Here is a 23402-nt window from a genome sequence, read left to right as displayed (position 1 = left end):
GTGTTCCATATGCACAAAAAGCACATTTCTCTTAAAATGTTGTCCACTAATTTGTTTACATCCATGCTAGTAAACATTTCTCATTTACCAAGATAATCCATCAACCTGACAGGTGTGGCATATCAAAAAGCTGATTAAACAGCATGGTCATTAGCCAGGGGCACCTTGTACTGAGGATAATAAAAGGCCACACTAAAATGTGCAGTTTTGTCACAACACAATACCACATATGTCTTTACATGTTTGAGTTGGCATTTGGCATGCTGACTGCAGGATTGTCCACCAGAACTGTTGCCAGAGAATATGTTTATTTCTCTACCATAAACTGCCTTCAATGTCATTTTTGAGAATTTGGCAGTGCGTACAGGCAAACATTGATAAATGTCACCTTGTCCAAGAAGATTTACAATGGTATCAAAATCCCACGCCAGTGTAAGCCTACACAAAACACAGCCCTTTTTTTTTAAATTCTGAAATCACCTATGGGGAAAAAATGAATGGTGGAAAAACGATTGGAACCATTTCCCTGTTTGGCCGCTAGGTTTTATAGGTATTATGACTCATACTGTGGCACTCTATTAATGATGTGTTATAGGTTTTGTATATTTAAACCAGTAGTTTTGAAAGTAGCGCTCACAAATGCATAAGTATTCACACCCCTGAGTCAATACATGTTATAATATCCTTTGACAACAATTGCAGCTGTGAGTCTTTCTGGGTGAGTCTAAGAGCTTTGCGCACCTGGATTGTACAATATTATTCTTTTCAAATTTCTTAAAGCTCTGTCAAATTGGTTGTTGATCAATGCTAGACAGCCATTTTTAAGTCTTGCCATAGGTTTATAAGTCGATTTTAAGTCGAAACTGTAACACATTCAATTTAATTTTGGTAAGCAACTCCAGTGTATATTTGGCCTTGTGTTATTTACACTTGTACTCCTGAAAGGTGAATCCGTCTCCTGGTGTCTGTTGGAAAGCAGACTGAACCAGGTTTTTCTATAGGATTTTGCCTGTGCTTAGCTCTATTTCTAGTCCTTACCGATGACAAGCATACCCATAACATGATACAGCTACCACCATGTTTGGAAATATGAAGAGTGGTACTCAGTGATGTGTTGTGTTAGATTTGTCCCAAATATAATTATAGGACATAAAGTTAATTTCTTTGCCAACATTTTTTTCAATTTGACTTTAGTGCCTTATTGTAAAAAAGGATACATGTTTTGGAATAATTGTATCCTGTACTCTGTCATTTAGGTTAGTATTATGGAGTAACTACAATGTTGTTGATCTATCCTCAGTTTTCCCCTATCACAAACATTAAACTCTGAAACTCTGAAACTGTTTTTTAGCCACCGTTGGCCTCATGGTGAAATCCCTGAGCGGTTTCCTTCGTCTCCGGCAATTGAATTAGAAAGGACACCTGTATCTTTGTAGTGACTGGGTGTATTGATACACCCTCCAAAGTGTAATGAATATTTTCACCATGCTCAAAGAGATATTAAATGTGTGCTTTTTATTTTATTTATACCAATCTACAAATTGTATTCCTTCTTTGCGAGGCATTGGAAAACCTCCATGGTCTTTGTGATTGAATCTGTGTTTTAAATTCTGAGGGACCTGACAGATAATTGTATGTGTGGGGTACAGAGATGAGGTAGTCATTCAAAAATCATGTTAAACACTATTATTGCTCACAGAGTGAGCCCATGCGACTTATTGTGACTTGTTAAGCAAATGTTTACTCCTGAACTTATTTAGGCTTGCCATAACAAAGTGGTGTGGGGGCTGTGCTTTGGCAAAGTGGGTAGGGTTATATCCTTCCTGTTTGGCCCTGTCCGGGGGTGTCCTCGGATGGGGCCACAGTGTCTCCTGACCCCTCCTGTATCAGCCTCCAGTATTTATGCTGCAGTAGTTTATGTGTCGGGGGGCTGGGGTCAGTTTGTTATATCTGGAGTACTTCTCCTGTCCAATTCGGTGTCCTGTGTGAATCTAAGTGTGCATTCTCTAATTCTCTCCTTCTCTCTCTCTTCTCTCTCTCGGAGGACCTGAGCCCTAGGACCATGCCCCAGGACTACCTGACATGATGACTCCTTGCTGTCCCCAGTCCACCTGGCCGTGCTGCTGCTCCATTTTCAACTGTTCTGCCTTATTATTATTCAACCATGCTGGTCATTTATGAACATTTGAACATCTTGGCCATGTTCTGTTATAATCTCCACCTGGCACAGCCGGAAGAGGACTGGCCACCCCACATATGCTCTCTCCAATTCTCTTTCTTTCTCCCTCTCGGAGGACCTAAGCCCTAGGACCATGCCCCAGGACTACCTGACATGATGACTCCTTGCTGTCCCCAGTCCACCTGGCCGTGCTGCTGCTCCAGTTTCAACTGTTCTGCCTTATTATTATTCGACCATGCTGGTCATTTATGAACATTTGAACATCTTGGCCATGTTCTGTTATAATCTCTACCCGGCACAGCCAGAAGAGGACTGGCCACCCCACATAGCCTGGTTCCTCTCTAGGTTTCTTCCTAGGTTTTGGCCTTTCTAGGGAGTTTTTCCTAACCACTGTGCTTCTACACCTGCATTGCTTGCTGTTTGGGGTTTTAGGCTGGGTTTCTGTACAGCACTTTGAGATATCAGCTGATGTACGAAGGGCTATATAAATAAATTTGATTTTGATTTTGATTTGATTTGTTGAATACTTACTGATTCAAGACATTTCAGCTTTTAATTTTTATTAACTTAGCTAAATCATAATTCCACTTTGACATTATGGGATTTTGTGTGTAGGCCAGTGACACAGCATCTAAATTGAATTGATTTTAAGTTCAGGCTGTAACACAACAAAATGTGTAAAATGCAAGGTGTGTGAATACTTTCTGAAGGCACTAAGTCACACATCAACACCTTCATATCGCTTGACCCATAAAGGCAGTGAATATATTACAAGTTGGTGCAGATTACAGTCTAGACGGTGATGCAACTGGTCAGAGTGCTCTCGATGATGCAGCTGTAGAACCTTTTGAGGAGCTGAGGACCCATGCCAAATCTTTCCAGTCTCCTGAGGGGGAAAAGGTTTTGTCGTGCCCTCTTCACAACTGTCTTGGTATGTTTGGACCATGATAGTTAGTTGGTGATGTCGACACCAAGAAACTTGAGACTCTCAACCTGCTCCGCTACAGCCCTGTCAATGTGAATGGGAGCGTGCTCGGTCTTCCTTTTCCTGTAGTCCACGATCATCTCCTTTGTCTTGCTCACATTGAGGGAGAGGTTGTTATCATGGCATCACACTGCCAGGTCTCTGAGTTATGGTCAGGTTTGCCAAATGGAGGGCGAGGAGAGCTTTGTACGTGACTCTGTGTGTGGACGAAAGGTGGTCTACAGTTTTTCTTCCTCTGGTTGCACATGTAACATTCTGGTAGAAATGAGGTAAAACGGATTTAAGTTTCCCTGCATTTAAAGTCCCCGCCCACTAGGAGCGCAGCCTCTGGATGAGCATTTTCTTATTGGCTTATGGCCTTATACAGCTTGTTGAGAACGGTCTTAGTGCCAGGTTTGGTTTGTGGTGGTAAATAGACAGCTATGAAAAATATACTCTCTTGGTAAATAGTGTGGTCTACAGCTTATCATGAGATACTCGAAATCAGGCAGGCAAAACCTTAATATTAGATTTTGTGCACCAGCTGTTATTGACATATAGACACAGACCGCCACCCCAGTCTTACCGGAGGCAGCTGTTCTATCTTGCCGATGCAGCGTAAACCCAGCCAGCTGTATGTTATCCATGTCATCGTTCAGCCACGACTCTGTGAAACATATGGCACCACGGCCTGTGCCCCCTATATCTCTGTCTCTTCTTCATAAGAATTATAGGGATTTTGGTAGGTGTATGAAAATCCTTCGTGTCCGACTTGTTAAAGAAAAATCTTTGTCCAGTACAAGGTGAGCAATCTCTGTTCTGATATCCAGAAGCAATTTTTGCCACCAACCTCCTGTACCTAGCAAAACATCCAAGGGGAGGCTTTGATTTGTTTTGTTGTAAATTTGTAGATGAGACGAGCCTGGGATAACACATACTCCTACCTGTCTCTCTCTTTCTCCATGTAAACTGCATCCTCTGTAGCCAAGAAAAATAGACATCTGGGTTACAGATCATATTCATTACACAGCTCCTTGGTCTAATGATGGCGACAGATGGTGCAAAGTAAACCCTTTTACTTTGTACCATCTCATAGCTGCACAATGAGATAGGGTGCGGGACAGGCAGCAGGCTGTTAGCCAGCCTGCCAGCTTAGTGGAGTCTGCCACGAGCACAGTCAGTGTAGTCAGCTCAGCAGTGATAAATTCATGAACTTCTTTGATGAAAAGATCATGAGCATTAGAAAGAAAGTTACGAGCTCCTCTTTAAATGTGCATTTTTTTCGGCATGTGGGACTGTGGGTCAATTAACTTTGTCAGAGTGGTTGCCCAAATCAAATCAAATGTATTTGTCACATACACATGGTTAGCAGATGTTAATGCTATCATCCAGAAGGCGAGGTCAGTACAGGTGCATCAAAGCTGGGACCGAGAGACTGAAAAACAGCTTCTATCTCAAGGCCATCAGACTGTTAAACAGCAACCACGCTGCTGCCAACACAATGACTCAACTCCAGCCACTTCAATAATGGGAATTGATGGGAAAGGATGTAAAATATATCACTAGCCACTTTAACAATGCTACCTAATACAATGTTTACATACCCTACATTATTCATCTCATATGTATACGTATATACTGTACTCTATCATCTACTGCATCCTTATGTAATACATGTATCACTAGCCACTTTTACTATGCCACTTTGTTTACATACTCATCTCATATGTATATACTGTACTCGATACCATCTACTGTATCTTGCCTATGCTGCTCTGCACCATCACTCATTCATATCTTTATGTACATATTCTTTATCCCCTTACACTGTGTATAAGAAATTAGTTTTGGAATTGTTAGTTAGATTACTTGTTGGTTATTACTGCATTGTCGGAACTGGAAGCACAAGCATTTCGCTACACTCGCATTAACATCTGCTAACCATGTGTATGTGACAAATAAAATTTGATTTGATTTAATGCGAGTGTAGCGAAATGCTTGTGCTTCTAGATCCGACAATGCAGTAATAACCAACAAGTAATCTAACCTAACAATTCCAAAACTACTACCTTATACACACAAGTGTAAAGGGATAAAGAATATGTACATAAATATATATGAATGAGTGATGGTACAGAACGGCATAGGCAAGATGCAGTAGATGGTATCGAGTACAGTATATACAACAACTACAGACCAGTATCCCTTCTTTCTTTTCTCTCCAAAACTCTTGAACGTGCCGTCCTTGGCCAGCTCTCCCGCTATCTCTCTCAGAATGACCTTCTTGATCCAAATCAGTCAGGTTTCAAGACTAGTCATTCAACTGAGACTGCTCTTCTCTGTATCACGGAGGCGCTCCGCACTGCTAAAGCTAACTCTCTCTCCTCTGCTCTCATCCTTCTAGACCTATCGGCTGCCTTCGATACTGTGAACCATCAGATCCTCCTCTCCACCCTCTCCGAGTTGGGCATCTCCGGCGCGGCCCATGGATTGCGTCCTACCTGACAGGTCGCTCCTACCAGGTGGCGTGGCGAGAATCTGTCTCCTCGCCACGCGCTCTCACCACTGGTGTCCCCCAGGGCTCTGTTCTAGGCCCTCTCCTATTTCGCTATACACCAAGTCACTTGGCTCTGTCATAACCTCACATGGTCTCTCCTATCATTGCTATGCAGATGACACACAATTAATCTTCTCCTTTCCCCCTTCTGATGACCAGAATCGCATCTCTGCATGTCTGGCAGACATATCAGTGTGGATGACGGATCACCACCTCAAGCTGAACCTCGGCAAGACGGAGCTGCTCTTCCTCCCGGGAAGGACTGCCCGTTCCATGATCTCGCCATCACGGTTGACAACTCCATTGTGTCCTCCTCCCAGAGCGCTAAGAACCTTGGCGTGATCCTGGACAACACCCTGTCGTTCTCAACCAACATCATGGCGGTGGCCCGTTCCTGTAGGTTCATGCTCTACAACATCCGCAGAGTACGACCCTGCCTCACACAGGAAGCGGCGCAGGTCCTAATCCAGGCACTTGTCATCTCCCGTCTGGATTACTGCAACTCGCTGTTGGCTGGGCTCCCTGCCTGTGCCATTAAACCCTACAACTCATCCAGAACGCCGCAGCCCGTCTGGTGTTCAACCTTCCCAAGTTCTCTCACGTCACCCCGCTCCTCCGCTCTCTCCACTGGCTTCCAGTTGAAGCTCGCATACAAGACCATGGTGCTTGCCTACGGAGCTGTGAGGGAACGGCACCGCAGTACCTCCAGGCTCTGATCAGGCCCTACACCCAAGCAAGGGCACTGCGTTCATCCAGCCTCCCTACCATTGAGGAAGTACAGTTCCCGCTCAGCCCAGTCAAAACTGTTCGCTGCTCTGGCCCCCAATGGTGGAACAAACTCCCTCAACGCCAGGACAGCGGAGTCAATCACCACCTTCCGGAGACACCTGAAACCCCACCTCTTCAAGGAATACCTAGGATAGGATAATAATCCTTTCACCACCCCCCTTAATGATTTAGATGCACTATTGTAAAGTGGCTGTTCCACTGGATATCAGAAGGTGAATTCACCAGTCGCTCTGGATATATACTTAAATGTAAATGTAAATGTACATATGAGATGAGTAATGTAGGGTATGTCAACATTATATTAAGTAGCATTGTTTAAAGTGGCTAGTGATATATTTTACATAAATTTCCATCAATTCCCATTATTAAAGTGGCTGGAGTTGAGTCAGTGTGTTTAACAGTCTGATGGCCTTGAGATAGAAGCTGTTTTTCAGTCTCTCGGTCCCAGCTTTGATGCGCCTGTACTGACCTCGCCTTCTGGATGATAGCGGGGTGAACAGGCAGTGGCTCGGGTGGTTGTTGTCCTTGATGATCTTTATGGCTTTCCTGTGACATCGGGTGGTGTAAGTGTCCTGGAAGGCAGGCAGTTTGCCCCCGGTGATGCGTTGTGCAGACCTCACTACCCTCTGGAGAGCCTTACGGTTGTGGGCGGAGCAGTTGCCGTACCAGGCGGTGATACAGCCCGACAGGATGCTCTCGATTGTTTATGTATAGAAGTTTGTGAGTGCTTTTGGTGACAAGCCAAATTTCTTCAGCCTCCTGAGGTTGAAGAGGCGCTGCTGCGCCTTCTTCATGACGCTATCTGTGTGGGTGGACCAATTCAGTTTGTCCGTGATGTGTACGCAGAGAAACTTAAAACTTACTACCCTCTCCACTACTGTCCCATCGATGTGGATAGGGGGTGCTCCCTCTGCTGTTTCCTGAAGTCCACAATCATCTCCTTTGTTTTGTTGATGTTGAGTGTGAGGTTATTTTCCTGACGCCACACTCCGAGGGCCCTCACCTCCTCCCTGTAGGCCATCTCGTCATTGTTGGTAATCAAGCCTACCACTGTAGTGTCGTCCACATACTTGATGATTGAGTTGGAGGCGTGCATGGCCACACAGTCGTAGGGGAACAGGGAGTCCAGGAGAGGGCTCAGAACGCACCCTTGTGGGGCCCCAGTGCTGAGGATCAGCGGGGTGGAGATGTTGTTACCTACCCTCACGACCTGGGGGTGGCCCGTCAGGAAGTCCAGTACCCAGTTGCACAGGGCGGGGTCGAGACCCAGGGTCTCGAGCTTGATGACGAGTTTGGAGGGTACTATGGTGTTAAATGGTGAGCTGTAGTCGATGAACAGCATTCTCACATAGGTATTCCTCTTGTCCAGATGGGTTAGGGCAGTGTGCAGTGTGGTTGAGATTGCATCGTCTGTGGACCTATTTGGGCAGTAAGAAAATTGGAGTGGGTCTAGGGTGTCAGGTAGGGTGGAGGTGATATGGTCCTTGACTAGTCTCTTAAAGCACTTCATGATGACGGAAGTGAGTGCTATGGGGCGGTAGTCGTTTAGCTCAGTTACCTTAGCTTTCTTGGGAACAAGGACAATGGTGGCCCTCTTGAAGCATGTGGGATCAGCAGACTGGGATAAGGATTGATTAAATATGTCCGTAACACACCAGCCAGCTGGTCTGCGCATGCTCTGAGGACGTGGCTGGGGATGCCGTCTGGGCCTGCAGCCTTGCGAGGGTTAACTCGTTTAAATGTTTTACTCAAGTCAGCTGCAGTGAAGGAGAGTCCGCAGGTTTTGGTTGCGGGCAGTGTCAGTGGCACTGTATTATCCTCAAATCGGGCAAAAAAGTTATTTTGTCTGCCTGGGAGCAAGACATCCTGGTCCGAGACGGGGATGGTTTTCTTTTTGTAAACCGTGATTGACTGTAGACCCTGCCACATACCTCTTGTGTCTGAGCCGTTGAATTGTGACTCTACTTTATCTCTATACTGACACTTAGCTTGTTTGATTGCCTTGCGGAGGGGATAGCTATACTGTTTGTATTCGGTCATGTTTCCATTCACCTTTCCCTGGGTAAAAGCAGTGGTTTGCGCTTTGCGCTTTCAGTTTCACACGAATGCTGCCATCAATCCACAGTTTCTGGTTTGGGAATGTTTTAATCGTTGCTATGGGAACTACATCTTCAATGCACTTTCTAATGAACTCGCTCACCGAATCAGCGTATTCGTCAATGTTGTTCTTGGAAGCAATATGGAACATATCCCATTCCACGTGATCGACGCAGTCTTGAAGCGTGGAATCAGATTGGTCGGACCAGCGTTGAACAGACCTGAGCGCCGGAGCTTCTTGTTTTAGTTTCTGTCTGTAGGCAGGGAGCAACAAAATGGAGTCGTGGTCAGCTTTTCCGAAAGGAGGGCGGGGGAGGGCCTTATATGCGTCGCGGAAGTTAGAATAGCAACATCTCCACTTTAGTATCAGGAAAACTACCTGTCCTTCACCTACAGCACCCAAAAAGATTACCAAGGACAATAACTACCCAAGGCACTGCCTGCTCACACCGCTTTCATCCAGAAGGTGCATCAAAGCTGGGACAGAGAGATTGAAAACAGATCCAAGGCCATCAGACTGTTAAACAGCCATCACTAACTCAGAGAGGCTGCTGCCTACATTGAGATCCAATCACTGGACACTAATAAATGGATCACCAGTCACTTTAAACAATGCCACTTTAAACAATGCCACTTTAAATAATGCCACTTTAATAATGTTGACATATCTTACATTAATCATATCACATGTATATACTGTATTTTATTCCATCTACTGCACCTTGCCTATGCCCCTTGGCCATCGCTTATCCATATACTTATATGTACATATTCTCATTCACCCTTTTAGATTTATGTGTATTTGGTAGTTGTTGGGGAATTGTTAGATTACTTGTTAGATATTACTGCACTGTTGGAACTAGAAGCACAAGCATTTCGCTACATTCACATTAACATCTGCTAACCATGTGTATGTGACCAATACATTTGATTTGATTGAGAATTTCTAAGCAAACAGCTGGAGGCAGGGCTTTACCTATAGAGCTCAATTTTTATGGAATGGTCTGCCTATCCATGTGAGAGACACAGACTCGGTCTCGACCTTTAAGTCTTTATTGAAGACTCATCTCTTCAGTAGGTCCTATGATTGAGTGTTGTCTGGCCCAGGGGTGTGAAGGTGAACGGAAAGGCACTGGAGCGACGAACCACCCTTGCCGTCTCTGCCTGGCCGGTTCCACTCTCTCTCCACTGGGATTCTCTGCCTCTAACCCTATTATGGGGGCTGAGTCACTGGCTTACTGGTGCTCTTCCATGCCATCCGGGTTGGCTCCCCACCTTGGGTTGTGCCGTGGGGGAGATCTTCGTGGGCTATACTCGGCCTTGTCTCAGGGTAGTAAGTTGGTGGTTTGAAGATATCCCTCTCGTGGTGTGGGGGCTGAGCTTTGGCAAAGTGGGTGGGGTTATATCCTGTCTGGTTGGCCCTGTCCGGGGGTATCGTCAGACGGGACCATAGTGTCTCCCGACCCCTCCTGTCTCAGCCTCCAATAATTATGCTGCAATAGTTTATGTCGGGGGGCTAGGGTCAGTCTGTTATATCTGGAGTATTTCTCCTGTCTTATATTCTGTGTGAATTGAAGTCTGCTCCCTCTAATTCTCTATCTCTTTCTCTCTTATCTCGGAGAACCTGAGCCCTAGGACCATGCCTCGGACTACTCAGGACTACCTGACTCCTTGCTGTCCCCACTCCACCTGGTCATGCTGCTGCTCCAGTTCAACTGTTCTGCCTGCGGCTATGGAACACTGACCTGTTCACCGGAAGTGCTACCTGTCCCAGACCTGCTGTTTTCGACTCTCTCTCTCTACCGCACCTGCTGACATTTACTCCTGAGGTGTTGACCTTTTGCACCTTCTACAGTACAGCCACTGTGATTATTATTATTTGACCCTGTTGGTCATCTATGAACATTTGAACATCCTGGCCATGTACTGTTATAATCTCCACCCGGCACAGCCAGAAGAGGACTGGCCACCCCTCAGAATCTGGTTCCTCTCTAGGTTTCTTCCTAGGTTCCTGCGTTTCTAGGGAGTTTTTCCTAGCCACCGTGCCTCTACATCTGCATTGCTTGCTGTTTGGGGTTTTAGGCTGGGTTTCTGTATAGCACTTTGTAACAAAATATTGTGATTTACAGGCACACCAGGGATTAAAAATAATGTGATTTACTGGCACACCATGGATTGAACAGCAGTACAAACTCTCACAGTTTGACTTTCTGGCCCTGGTCCAAAGTCAAGAAGTACAGTCCAATGGGGACATCAGGAGGAGAGGACACAGATACTGAGATGACATTCCCAGAGGGAGTAGCAGCGAATGCACTCCAGCCTGTCTTTGATGCAGAGTCAGTCAGGCTGAAGGTAGCCTTGGTGCCTAACTCCTCTCTTGGCAACAGCCCTGTAGATAGATACACAGGACAGATGTGTTCAGGACATATCAGTGGACAGTATGCAGAAAGGAGACACCTAAAAGTACATACCTGTAAACTCATATCTACAGTCTTGCTGTCTAAATGAATGTTCAAGCAAGGATTCCCCGACTAATGAGGTCTTTATATTGTGTCCACAGTACTGTACTTCTCTCTGCTATGAACCTGAAGGTGCTGACGCCTGCTTGGAAGTGACTCCCAGATTTTAGGTGCAAAGTGATGGTGAATGGCAGGCCTCTTCTCACTATCAGTCGGTCAAACCCATTCTGTTCGGTGTGGTGAGTAGTCATGCTGATTTTACTCTCTAAAATGCATTGTTCTATATCGAAGGCTGTGAAAGAAGCCAAATAAAAAACATTTCAATCATATGAAGACCATTTTCTGAAGTAGTAATGTACATTAGGGACACCTTCCTAATATAGAGTTGCACCCCCCCCCCCCCCCCGCCCATTCTTGATATACACAGGGAATTGTTGAGCATGAAAAACCCAGCAGCGTTGCAGTTCTTGACACACTCAAACCGGTGCGCCTGGCCCCTACTACCATACCTCGTTCAAAGGCACTTCAATCTTTTGTCTTGCCCATTCACCCTCTGAACGGCACACATACACAATCCATGTTTCAATTGGCTCAAGTCTTAAAATCCTTCTTTAACCTGTCTCCTCCCCTTCATCTACACTGATTTGAAGTGGATTAAACAAGTGACATCAATTTTCATCTGCAACAACTTCCAAAATGTTAATTTAATTTTCTGCTGATGGTATTTCATTGCAAAATAAGTCATCAATTGTTTAACAACCTGTCAACCAACGTGTCAACCTTGGAGTGTTTCCATCAGTAAACACCAGACATTTGTTTGTAGAACCATAGTACGTTTTTATCTACTGTAAGTATAAGGGCACAAGGCGAGACCCATATGCAGACACAGGAGGCAGATGGTTGAACTCCGTTATTTATTATAACACCAGGGGTAGGCAGGTCGGGTACAAGCGAGAGTCCATAAACCAGGTCAGAGTCCAAACAGTACAGGGCATTAGACAATCTCGAGGTCAGGGCAGGAAGACTGGCCAGGACAGGCAAGGGTCTAAACCAGGAGGCCTAGGAAAAACGTGCTTCTGGGAAAAACAGGAGCTAAGAGATAAACGCTGGTTGACTTGGCAAACAAGACAAACTGGCACAGAGAGACAGAAAACACAGGGATAAATGCACCGGGGATGATGAGCGACACCTGGAGGAGGTGGAGACAAGCACAAGGACAAGTGAAACAGATCAGAGCATGGCAGTAAGTCTGTAACTTGATCCAATAGTTTAAATAATGTCTGGTGTTACTGGTTTAGAGAGTGTGCTTGAATGATATCCTCGCTTCAATGTTACTCCAGGGATACTTGTAGTATTTGTAATATGACCATTTTGTCTGTCAAGCCACGTCCTCCTTGAAGCTTTTTTTGATCACGTTAGTTCCTTCCTCAACATGGTTCAAATGGTTTTCATCACATATAGATGCCATAGTGAAATGTAAGTTTGTAAATTCAGCCTATTGTAAAGCTATACCACTTACTATACAATACCAGTCAAAAGTTTGGACACACCTACTCATTCAAGCGTTTTTCTTTGTTTTCACTATTTTCTACATTGTAGAATAAAAGTGAAGACATCAAAACCTTAAAATAACACATATTGAATCATGTAGTAACCAAAAAAGTGTTAAACAAATCAAAATATATTTGATATTCTTCAAAGTAGCCACCCTTTCTCTTAGCTGGGCAGGGTAGCCTAGTGGTTAGAGCGTTGGACTAGTAACCGGAAGGTTGCGAGTTCAAACCCCCGAGCTGACAATGTACAAATCTGTCGTTCTGCAGGCAGTTAACCCACTGTTCCTAGGCCGTCATTGAAAATAAGTATTTGTTCTTAACTGACTTGCCTGGTTAAATAAAGGTAAAAAAAAAAAAAGACAGCTTTTCACACTCTTGACCTTCTCTCAACCAGCTTCATGAGGTAGTCACCTGGAATGCATTTCAATTAACAGGTGTGCCTTGTTAAAAGTTAATTTGTGGAATTTCACATTAATTTCACATTATGGCAAGAAATGCTCAAATAAGAAAAGAGAAATGACAGTCCATCATTACTTTAAGACATGAACATTTCTACAAGTGCAGTCAAAAAACCATCAAGCTCTATGATGAAACTGGCTCTCATGAGGACCGCCACAGGAAAGGAAGACCCAGAGTTACCTCTGCTGCAGAGGATATGTTCATTAGTGTTACCAGCCTCAGAAAAAGCAGCCCAAATCAATGCTTCACAGAGTTCAAGTAACAGACACATTTCAACATCAACTGTTCAGAGGAGGCTGCGTGAATCAGGCCTTCATGTTCGATTTGCTGCAAAGAAAACACTACTAAGGGACACCAATAAGAAGAAGAGACTTGCTTGGGCCAAGAAACATGAGCAATGAACATTAGACTGGTGAAAATCTGTCCTTTGGTCTGATGAATCCAAATTGGAGATTTTTTTTCCAACCGCCGTGTCTTTGTGAGACGCAGAGTAGGTGAATGGATGATCTCTGCATGTGTGGTTCCCACCGTGAAGCATTGATTAGGAGGTCTGATGGTGTGGGGGTGCTTTGCTGGTGACACTGTCTGTGATTTATTTAGAATTCAAGGCACAGTCAACCAGCATGGCTTCTACAGCATTCTGCAGCAATACACCATCCCATCTGGTTTGCACTTAGTGGGACTATCATTTGTTTTTCAACAGGACAATGACCAAACACACCTCCAGGTTGTGTAAGGGCTATTTGACCAAGAAGGAAAGTGATAGAGTGCTGCATCAGATGACCTGGCCTCCACAATCACCCGACCTCAATTCAATTGAGATGGTTTGGGATGAGTTGGACCGCAGAGTGAAGGAAAAGCAGCCAACAAGTGCTCAGCATATGTGGCAACTCCTTCAAGACGGTTGGAAAAGCATTCCCGGTGGAGCTGGTTGAGAGAATGCCAAGAGTGTGCAAAGCTGTCGTCAAGGCAAAGGGTGGCTACTTTGAAGAATCTCTAATCTTAAGGACTCACATCTAAACTTCACACCTGCATGCAGGTCTGCATATACTATAACAAAAAAAATTTAACTTCTGAAAAAGAATAACTAACTTTTTAAAAATTCATGAACCTTTTATTGTTTTATGTCACATACATGAATAAACACAGAGGTTATAATTAAATGACTACCCAGATGTAAATAAAGAATATCTCAATGAGTAATTTGTTTACTGATATTGTATGTAACCCATTTGTGACACAAACTGTTCAGTACAGCGGAGGGGGGCTATGGTAGAGGAGCATTCAGTTCAACAGGGTGACCTACACAACAATGTTATCTGATGCTTAACCGATGGCTATGTGCTGACCAAAAGGGCTACGCTTGGTCAGTCAGGTCACAATGTTTAGTCATGGCCTGTGACCTCTGAGATGTCAGGATTCACATTCCATTGAAAGAGGTTGTTCCCATTTCTTCTGATTGCACAACATCAGTGTGAGTTGATGTTCAAACCAGCTGCTGGAGAAATACAGGAAAAAGTACTAAATTCTCTACAAAAATGGCACTGATCCTATAATAAATAGCTTTTCAGTGAGAATGATATACATTGGGTTTTATATAAAAAACAAAATATAACCCAAAAAGTGTGGACAATGAACAAAACTAACATTGATGACAATGGTTTCAAAGAAAGTCTCACCATATTGACATGTTAAAAAGATAGACTGTGATTCAATCAGATCAAGAGTTGTCCTGCAGTTACGGCCAATGCAGGTTGAGTTGACAAATTGGAGAGCGGCTGCTCGTGTGTTCAAAACAGAGATAGAAAGTGTAGGTGCTATCGATGATAGAAATAATGACAGGCTAATGTTTTATGTTTTCATGTTCATTTAAATGGGGGTATTTATAGCCTGTTTGAAGTGTAGACAATAGCCTAGAACAGGGATGGGCAACTTTGATGGGGGTGGGGGCCACAAAAATCTGAACTCATCATGAAGGGCCCCCCCCCCTCCCCAAAAACAACATCGCCAAAACAACCGCAATGCAGATGGTGTTTACCACAGTTCTTATAGAACCTTCTTAGCAAAATTCTCATTCAGTTTTCACAGAAAAGAAAGATCTCAATAATATACATGGTTTGTAATGAATATTTTAAATTAATATGTTGACTATTAGAACAACTGGAGAAGTCTGAAGACACTGGTTTCTGATTATTTGAAAATGCCAGCCAGATGGACCCCTTAAATTATTCCAATCTCACTTTCCAGATATTTTTCACAGCAATATAGTACAAAGCTGGGGAAAAATGGGAAAAAAATATTAAGTAACTTGCTGCTCCTCTGCTATCCCACCTGGACATCAATAGTTGATCCCTAATTTATCTATAAATCTGGGCAGGAAATTATGTCAGAGTGCCACTGGCAAGTTGTCCTGAGCCTGCAGAGAATACTGATGGGAACAAGTGTTTCTATAGTCAGTTGTTAGAGTTTGACATGTGTACCAGTACATTATAAACAGTGTTAAATGTGTGTAATTTGAAGAAAAAAATATTAACCCATATTTGACATTTCATGGGAATATGGGGTCATCAAGAGATGGGGTCATCAATATTGGGTCATCAATATGGGGTCATCAATATGGGGTCATCAAGAGATGGGGTCATCAATATGGGGTCATCAAGAGATGGGGTCAACAATATGGGGTCATCAAGAGATGGGGTCATCAATATGGGGTCATCAAGACAGTCAACATGACATGGTGAGAATGATGTGTAAATTCCAAAGAAATCCCTTGTAAAAGTTAACAGCTGAAATACTACTAGTATTACAAAGACAAAAAAGTATGTTCTATGAACCAATGACAGCAAAACAATAGCCATTCAGTTAAAGCAGTAGTCTGATAAAGAAGTGGTTGCTTAAGAAGTATTATTAGATAAATGGACACCATAAGCACTTTAAAAACTGACCACAATCCATCATGTGTTCCTTTTCATGATATTTCAGCTAGAATATTCCAGATACATTAGTTCTTCAAAGACAAAAAGTCACTTTCTCTTCAGTGCTTGTCAACTAGTGGTCCATTCAGTCTGTTATCATAGTTTTTAATTGACTGTCAGCCTGATTGCTCTCTATCATCACTGCTCAGAGATCCACAGGATGAACCATCTAGAAGGAAATCAATCCCATAATATGTTAAACAACTACATTGCACATGTATGCACCTTGTATGGTAATAAAAAGTACTGTATTTGGTCTCAACTCACCCATTAAATCCACTGGTTAAACTTCTGTTGATTTTCCTATAGCAACCATGTTTTTGCCCTGTGAAGAAATTATTGGCTGTAAGTTTTCTTTGATCTTTATAGAGATTTTATATAAAATATGTAACTAATATTATCCATTTGAAAATGTACAGTGTAATTATTATGAAGGTTTACTATTAGGTCCAATTACTGGCATGATCACATCATTTCACCACACCTTTTGCAGGCTCTGAGGAGCAGCCAGCACTGGTGGTTTGGGAGCAATGGAGGGCTTCTTCCTGATCGTAGCAGGAGAGCGGTTCTTCCTGAGATTGGGTGCTGCTGTTCTCTGGGTGACACGGGACTGGGAGCTCTGGGACAGGACAGATGACGAGTCCTCCACCTCTCCACCAATGGCAGAGAGGCAGCTGCACTCCGAGCTGCTGAACACACTGCCACTCTCACCTGACGACTCCATGCTGTCCACTGGAATCAACAGAAAGGTAAGTAGATATGGCATCACCCACGCTTAGTCACATGCTTGCACATATCAAGTGTCATGTTCTGTATGTCTGTTTGTGTTAGTCTGCAGTCATGCACTATGCATAGGGCCCTGTGTTTTGGTTAATCATGTCACATTACCTGGATTTCAACCTTTTATTTAAAGATTTTTCATCACTGTCCCCTTTTCTTTTTATGTCAGATGGTCCAGCACCATCCTCAGACAATTACTTACTTACTTTGGTCTAATTCTCATTTTTAGAAAAGACATAAAGCAAAGGTTAAAATTCAGGTAATTTGGCACGATTAGCCAAAACACAGGGCCCTAATAAAAGAACAAGAAAACTCACTGAGAAGATGAAGGTTTTGTTTCTGGTGATTATGATGGTTATTGGGGTCATCTTCAGTCATAGTCTCCGGGGAGGAATAGACAATGTGATTGGTTTCCCCACCTTGTATCTGGTTACCAGGGTAACCTACAGGAGGTAAAGAACCTCGTCCAGAGGAGGAAGATGAGTGGCTGCAGGAGGTAGAGGCACTACTGCCTGAACCAATGGAGTTGGGCCGGAGACATTCAAGATCTGTTTGTGGAAAAGACGGCACAGGAGCTGATAAAGCAAAGAGACAATTCAGTCAGTGAGTACATTACACATTTGTGTTGTCAGTTCCTGGGTATGGGACTTGGCTGTGGACTTGTTACCTCTTCCTAGCAGGACACAGTTGGTGGCCCTGTCACAGATGGCTGCCTCGTTAGGCTGTATGTCCATGAAAGGGTTCCTCCCCGTGCCCATGAACACTCTCTCCTGTATCCTCAGTTCTACAACACACCAAACACAACACTTGTCTTAATGCTCAAACTTACTCAACCAAAACATAAATTGGATGTATTTAGTGTCTGATATAGCATTTCTTCACAATTCCCAAATCTTTTCACTCGGGCTCCCATTCCAGCATTGGGGAAAATCCCCAACGTGGCACCACATCTATTTCTATGGACACAATCACTGTTCATGACACACTGTTCACACCCCTCTTGTAGGCGGAGAAAAAAATGTGTAGGTTTAAAGCTTATTTACTGCAATTCTACACATTTTGTCATGGTGTGCAGAGAAAATAGTGCAGTTTTAAGCAAATTTTCTTGCACTTCTATACATTTTTCTATGTCTAATGTTTATTCGTGTGATATTTGAGTGACTCAAACATTACAAGAAAATCGATGGGCTAAAAAACCTAGCTACAGAACATTAGCTGACATGGGCTAGTTGATCTGGACATTTATAACAAGTTATAAATATCTCTCTAAGGAATGTAATGACTAACATGACAAGAGGAACTGATGATGCACGACCCAATTTTGAAATAGCACCTTGTGATTCTACTATTACAACTTTCAAGATTAAGTTGAAAGCCAGACTGAGTTCCCCCCCAAAAATGAGGATTCACCTCTGTTGTAGGCAGCTTGTTCCCAGAGGATCTGCTCCAGGTCTCTGGTCCAGGCCCTTTTCACCTCTGCCCTGTCAGCCTTCAGAGTGTACGTGTCCTGGAACTTCCTCCGCCGGAACCAGATCTCAAAACAGAAACCACTCTCTCCAGAGTTATGTGTCATCCCGATATCAGATGTCTAGACAGAAACAGAAGTGAAAGAAATACTAAATAAAGAATGCTTGCTGTTACCAATGTCAACATAAGGGCTGGATGACTTGGTCTTTGTATAACAAACATAAAGGCCGTTAAGATAGCATTATTTTTGTTGAACAATAATTACAATGCTCAAAATCCATTCTGTAAATTGGGTCTTATGTTTTTATAATATGGTATACACACCTTGAAAGACTGTTTGTAGATGTACACATCATTGCCCACATTGGTCTTCTTGGTCTTGCTGAAGAGGATGAGATCCTGGAAGAGGAAAATACGGCGGGAGCATTTCTTCTTTCTGAAGAACACGATGAACTCATCCTGGCGAATCAGCTGGCCCTGCTCCTTCAGATTCACCTGGTGGCGGAGGCAGGAGTGGAGACAAATACATTCATGTTTAGTCCTGAAAATCCTTAATACTGTTCATTCAATAATGTGTGATCATTTCCCACTTATATGCCCACATTTACCCCCCATTTGGACAGCTGTTCATAAGTGAGACATTTTGGATGTCGTGATGATTTTGGATGGTAAACTTACGTCACAGTCCTGGATGGCGTCCATGGTGAGGAGGTCGTTGCCATGACGCATCTGGAAGCGGACCACTTCGGCTGCAGCCTGGAGCTCTTCCCTGTCTCTCTGAGGCCCACACATCCCCAGCATGTCCTGCAGAAGCAGGCTGTACTTACTGATCCTCTGGATGGGCCTCAGCAGGTAGGAGGACAGGTCCATGTGATCCCCCAGCTCCTGCTGCTTCCTCTGGGGTGGAAGGAGAGGAGACAGAGGATTGGCCACAGTAGGGATGGCGAGAGCATTGATACGAAGTGAGCATTGATCTTTGACATTGAGCATTGATGGGAGTAACTCACCTTGAAGATGTCAGGGCGATGGTGAAGGATTAAGGCATCTGATTGAGGCTTGTTCTTGCTGTAGAGAGCATAGAGGCCTAAACTGTCTCTCTACATATAGGAGGAAGAGTTTACAGTCACAACAGGAATATTAAATGTATTCAACTTCAGTAGCAAATTCAGCTAAACAACAGAGTTATAGGACACAAACATGTAACTCACGTGTCTTAGGAAGCAGCGAGCCACTTGTAAAGGCTCTGTCTGACAGGCATCCAGCTCTCTGAGGAAGAAATGGCCATGGAAGTCATACAGCTTCTCCAGGTTCCCAAAGATGACTCCACGTTTGCCCCGCAGGTCTTGTGGCACGTCAGGCCTCTCCAGCAGGGGGAGGTAATGAGTCAGGATGTAACCCAGGGAGCGCACATACTCCCTCTCTGTCAACAGTAGCTCCGCCATGATCCGCTGTAGCTTTCTACAGATAAAGTTACATCAACAACACAGCCAAACACACATTTTCAGTCCTCTGGGTATAACAGAAAATGAATCATTGAAATGTACCTTTGTCAAGATAGTGCAAGCTTAGAGTAGATGAAGCAAAAGTAAAAACACATTGAGTCAATCTAAGGTGAAGGTCTTGCTCCATTAGGAACTCACATAATATTGCCAGCCTTCTCCTCTGAACTTGCCAATGATGTTGTTCCCTCACACCTCCTCACTGATGGGCTAACATTCCTTGAAGAGGTCCTCTCTGCCCCCTCTCGGACACTACAGGATTCCTCTGAGCAGAAGCTGCCATGCCGTGAGATCTGGAACTTCTGAGCGGCCTGCAGGATCCGACAGGAGGGTTTCCCGTGGGAGCAGGAAGGCGTCTGGACGCAAGACTCAGACTGACTGGAAGTGGCGGTCGCACACGAGTCCTCGCTCATGGACCGGACAAGGCCCCCGCGTTGCCACGGGAACCACTCACAGCCCACAGTGTGCAAGTCGGCAAGGGTGGCGTCCTCTCTGCTCCTCCCTCGGCAGGCCTCTCTCCCACTGGGCTCTCTCTCCGCTCTCCTAATGGATCTGATATGGGGAGAGGCCGGCATTGTGGTGGTCTTTGACCGTTTACAAGGTCTGTTATTCTCAGGCTTGAAGTTTATATTACAGCAGGTCACAGAGTTGTTCCTGCTCTCCAAGGCCCCGTGATACCTTCCCATCATAGAGCCTGATGGCGGATTGTACCAGTGTGGTAGACCAGGTCTGGGCAGTACCAGAACTCCACCACGATGAGTCACTGTATGAACCAAGGCCTCATCCTCACGAGCTCTAAGTTGTTCATGCCAGGGGCCTGTGTTCCGCAAGGCCCTGTCCACATCCTGTAGTCTCTCCTCTAGCTGCTGCCTGACCTCCTGACACTTTAGCCACGCTACGTTCCACACCCGCATGCCCCTGGAGCCCCTCAAAGCACACGCCTGGCCCTTCACCTCCTGGAAGAGCTCTGGGGAGAACTGGACAAAGCTCTCCTGGTACACCTGGAGTGTAGAGACATCATCCGTCTCTGGGCGTCTGACAACCTGGTCCAGGTATTGTCTGCAGTCTTTGGCCAGCTCAGTAGCCTGGAAGAAAGGCAAAATACTTATCCAAATGGAGTGGCTGTGGATCCCACTTTCTGGAACTTTCTCCCCGACAGCTAAAGTTACCGAAGTGTCTGTGTGATTCTCTACTTTACGCACAGTCTCTGCTCTACTCGTAGAGAACAGGCTACTCTGGTGAATGGTGCTTGTTTAAAGGGAACCTTTGTGATTTTGGCAATGAGCCCATTTATCTACTTCCCAGAGTGAGATGAACTTGTAGATAACATGTTTTTTTCCCTGTGTCCAGCAATTAGCAATTGTACAAGAGCTAGTTGGTAACTTCCTTCAAACTGCGAGCAGAGACATAAAAATGGTGTCCGCGAGTTCATCTGACTCTGGGGAAATAGACAAGGGGCCTCCAGAAGTATCCCTTTAATAAAGTTAGATCAAAGCTGAATCAATGTCTGCAAGATCACATAATGATAGTATTCTACATAACAGAACCGAATATAATAGCATAACCTTGCTACTGTAAGATAAAAACACCACCTAATTTCTTATAAGATTTTAGGATAATTCTTTTAAAAAAATGAAATTTTCCTCCCCAATTTCATGGTATCCAATTATTTTAGTAGCTACTATCTTGTCTCATCGCTACAACTCTTGTACGGGCTCGGGAGAGATGAAGGTTAAAAGTCATGTGTCCTCCAATACACAACCCAACCAAGCCACACTGCTTCTAAACACAGTGCCATCCAACCCGGAAGCCAGCCACACCAATGCGTCAGAGGAAACACCATGCGCCTGGCAACCTTGGTTAGTGTGCACTGCGCCAGGCCCGCCACAGGAGTCGCTGGTGCACAATGAGACAAGGATATCCCTACTGGCCAAATCCTCCCTAACCCGGACGACGCTGGGCCAATTGTGCGTCGCCCCACAGACCTCCGGTCACGGCCAGTTACGACAGAGCCTGGGCGCGAACCCAGAGTCTCTGGTGGCACAGCTGGCGCTGCAGTACAGCACCCTTAACCACTGCACCACCCGGGAGGCTGATTTTAGGATAATTGAGATCAAATGGTCACATTTTTCTTTCATGTGGACAAAACTCAACAGCGCGCGACAGCAGGCCAAATATGTGCTTCGATTGAAACTAAACACAGGTCGGGTATGCCTCGCTCACTGTACATAATTCAAAACAACAGTGTAGACTACATCGGAACTGTAGCCTGTAACTGAAGAAGATCTAAATGCATATCCCCATGAAACTCAGCCTATTCAAAAACCTTGAAAGAGACAACTGAGTTGACAGAAATGTTTACTAAACAATGTGGAACAACAACCAATCCAGTTTTCAGTATAGACACCAACCTGCTCACAGAAGTTGCACACAGTGACCATAGTCTCCAGCTCACTACAGCACCTCTCTGCCCGGGAGAGGAAGTCAGCCAGGCCAGATTTGAAGGTGCAGACCATGGTCCTGAACACCTCAGTCTCAGGGTATGGGGATGGGCCCTGGATCTTCTCTGCCTCCGTCACCAGGGCCATAGCCTTGTGCTTATGCTCCTAATGGACAGTTACAGTAAATATGTGATTCAATTGAAACATGGACTTTCATGTGCACTTCAATTTCTGCATGAAACAGTGTCACCACTTTGCGTCATTGGGTGAGTGGAGATGACTTACATTGGCTTTAGTGAGGAATGCACTGAAACTACGGAGAGTCTGCTCCACTCTTTTTCTAGAGTCCTCCACGGATTCTGCCTCCAACAACCGCCGTTCCCCTTCTGCATCAAACCATTCCCTGATCTACAGAAGGGAGGGGGGTTACTAAATAAGTGTTTACCTAATGGATATAAAGTATGTATACCATATGAGGAGCCTCTGAATGTACCTTAGAGAAATGGCCCTCCATTTCTCTGAGTTGGAGCAGGTATTCAAGGTGCTCCAGGGAAATGTTGGATCTGTGCACCAGCACATGGGCCTGCTCCTCTACATGGTTGTACATGCAGGTCACAGAATCCACTGCAACACTGCACAAAGCGGTCATAGGTCAAGGGAATAATATATTGATAAGCATCCTTTGAAGAAGGCCCACAATTATCCTGCTCATAATAAACAGTGAGAGGTAGTATACCTGTAATCCTCACAGTGAGAGTATCTGAGGTCACTCTCCCTTCTCAGTCTAGCCAGCATGGCTCCTCCCTCCCTTTGCAAAACGACCAACCGTCTGTCCTCCAGAACATCCTTCATCAGAGTTCTCTGTTCTAGAATACACCTCTGTACATCCTGCCACACAGGGAGAGAAGGGTTTGAGGATAATAAGAACCCCTAGTCCATTCCAACATGTTTTCAATAATACAGTGTCGTCAAGGTTAAATCCAATACCTGCACTGTGTCAATCTTACGGCCTTCCTCTAGTTTCCTGATGGCTGTTAGTAGCAAACCTGAGGCCTCCTGGAGATCTGACATAAAGGGATGAAGTTTCTGAAAGATAAATGTTCTGAACATCAGACGTCAAAGCAGAACAAACAAGAGTTCTGTAGTGTGTGTTAAAAGCCCGTGGCATAATATCCAGTCGAAA

General features: G+C 44.5%; 1 protein-coding gene across 7 annotated transcripts in view; it reads right to left on the bottom strand.

Moving 5' to 3' along the window:
- Positions 1 to 10727: 10727 nt before the first annotated feature.
- The window catches only part of LOC135504289 (uncharacterized), a 31929-nt gene continuing 19254 nt past the window's right edge, over positions 10728 to 23402 (bottom strand). Inside the window, exons 9-25 of one of the 7 annotated variants that reach the window (XR_010450123.1) lie at positions 23207 to 23305; positions 22956 to 23107; positions 22713 to 22851; positions 22505 to 22627; positions 22190 to 22384; positions 19920 to 20863; positions 19488 to 19737; positions 19287 to 19376; positions 18958 to 19176; positions 18604 to 18774; positions 18223 to 18400; positions 17480 to 17596; positions 17130 to 17387; positions 16517 to 16764; positions 16300 to 16357; positions 11058 to 11337; positions 10728 to 10975 (exon numbers count right to left, since the gene is read on the bottom strand). Coding sequence is in view for 5 of the 7 variants with exons in the window: in XM_064922709.1 (XP_064778781.1) it covers positions 16316 to 16357; positions 16517 to 16764; positions 17130 to 17387; positions 17480 to 17596; positions 18223 to 18400; positions 18604 to 18774; positions 18958 to 19176; positions 19287 to 19376; positions 19488 to 19737; positions 19920 to 20863; positions 22190 to 22384; positions 22505 to 22627; positions 22713 to 22851; positions 22956 to 23107; positions 23207 to 23305 (3225 nt within the window). In the remaining 2 variants the exon portion in view is untranslated. The other 6 variants (XR_010450124.1, XM_064922709.1, XM_064922708.1 and 3 more) reach the window with 6 other exon arrangements.

This window comes from Oncorhynchus masou, chromosome 18 (assembly GCF_036934945.1).
Source record: "Oncorhynchus masou masou isolate Uvic2021 chromosome 18, UVic_Omas_1.1, whole genome shotgun sequence".
Taxonomy (NCBI): Eukaryota; Metazoa; Chordata; class Actinopteri; order Salmoniformes; family Salmonidae; genus Oncorhynchus; species Oncorhynchus masou.
This window is presented reverse-complemented; position numbering and strand designations above follow the sequence as displayed.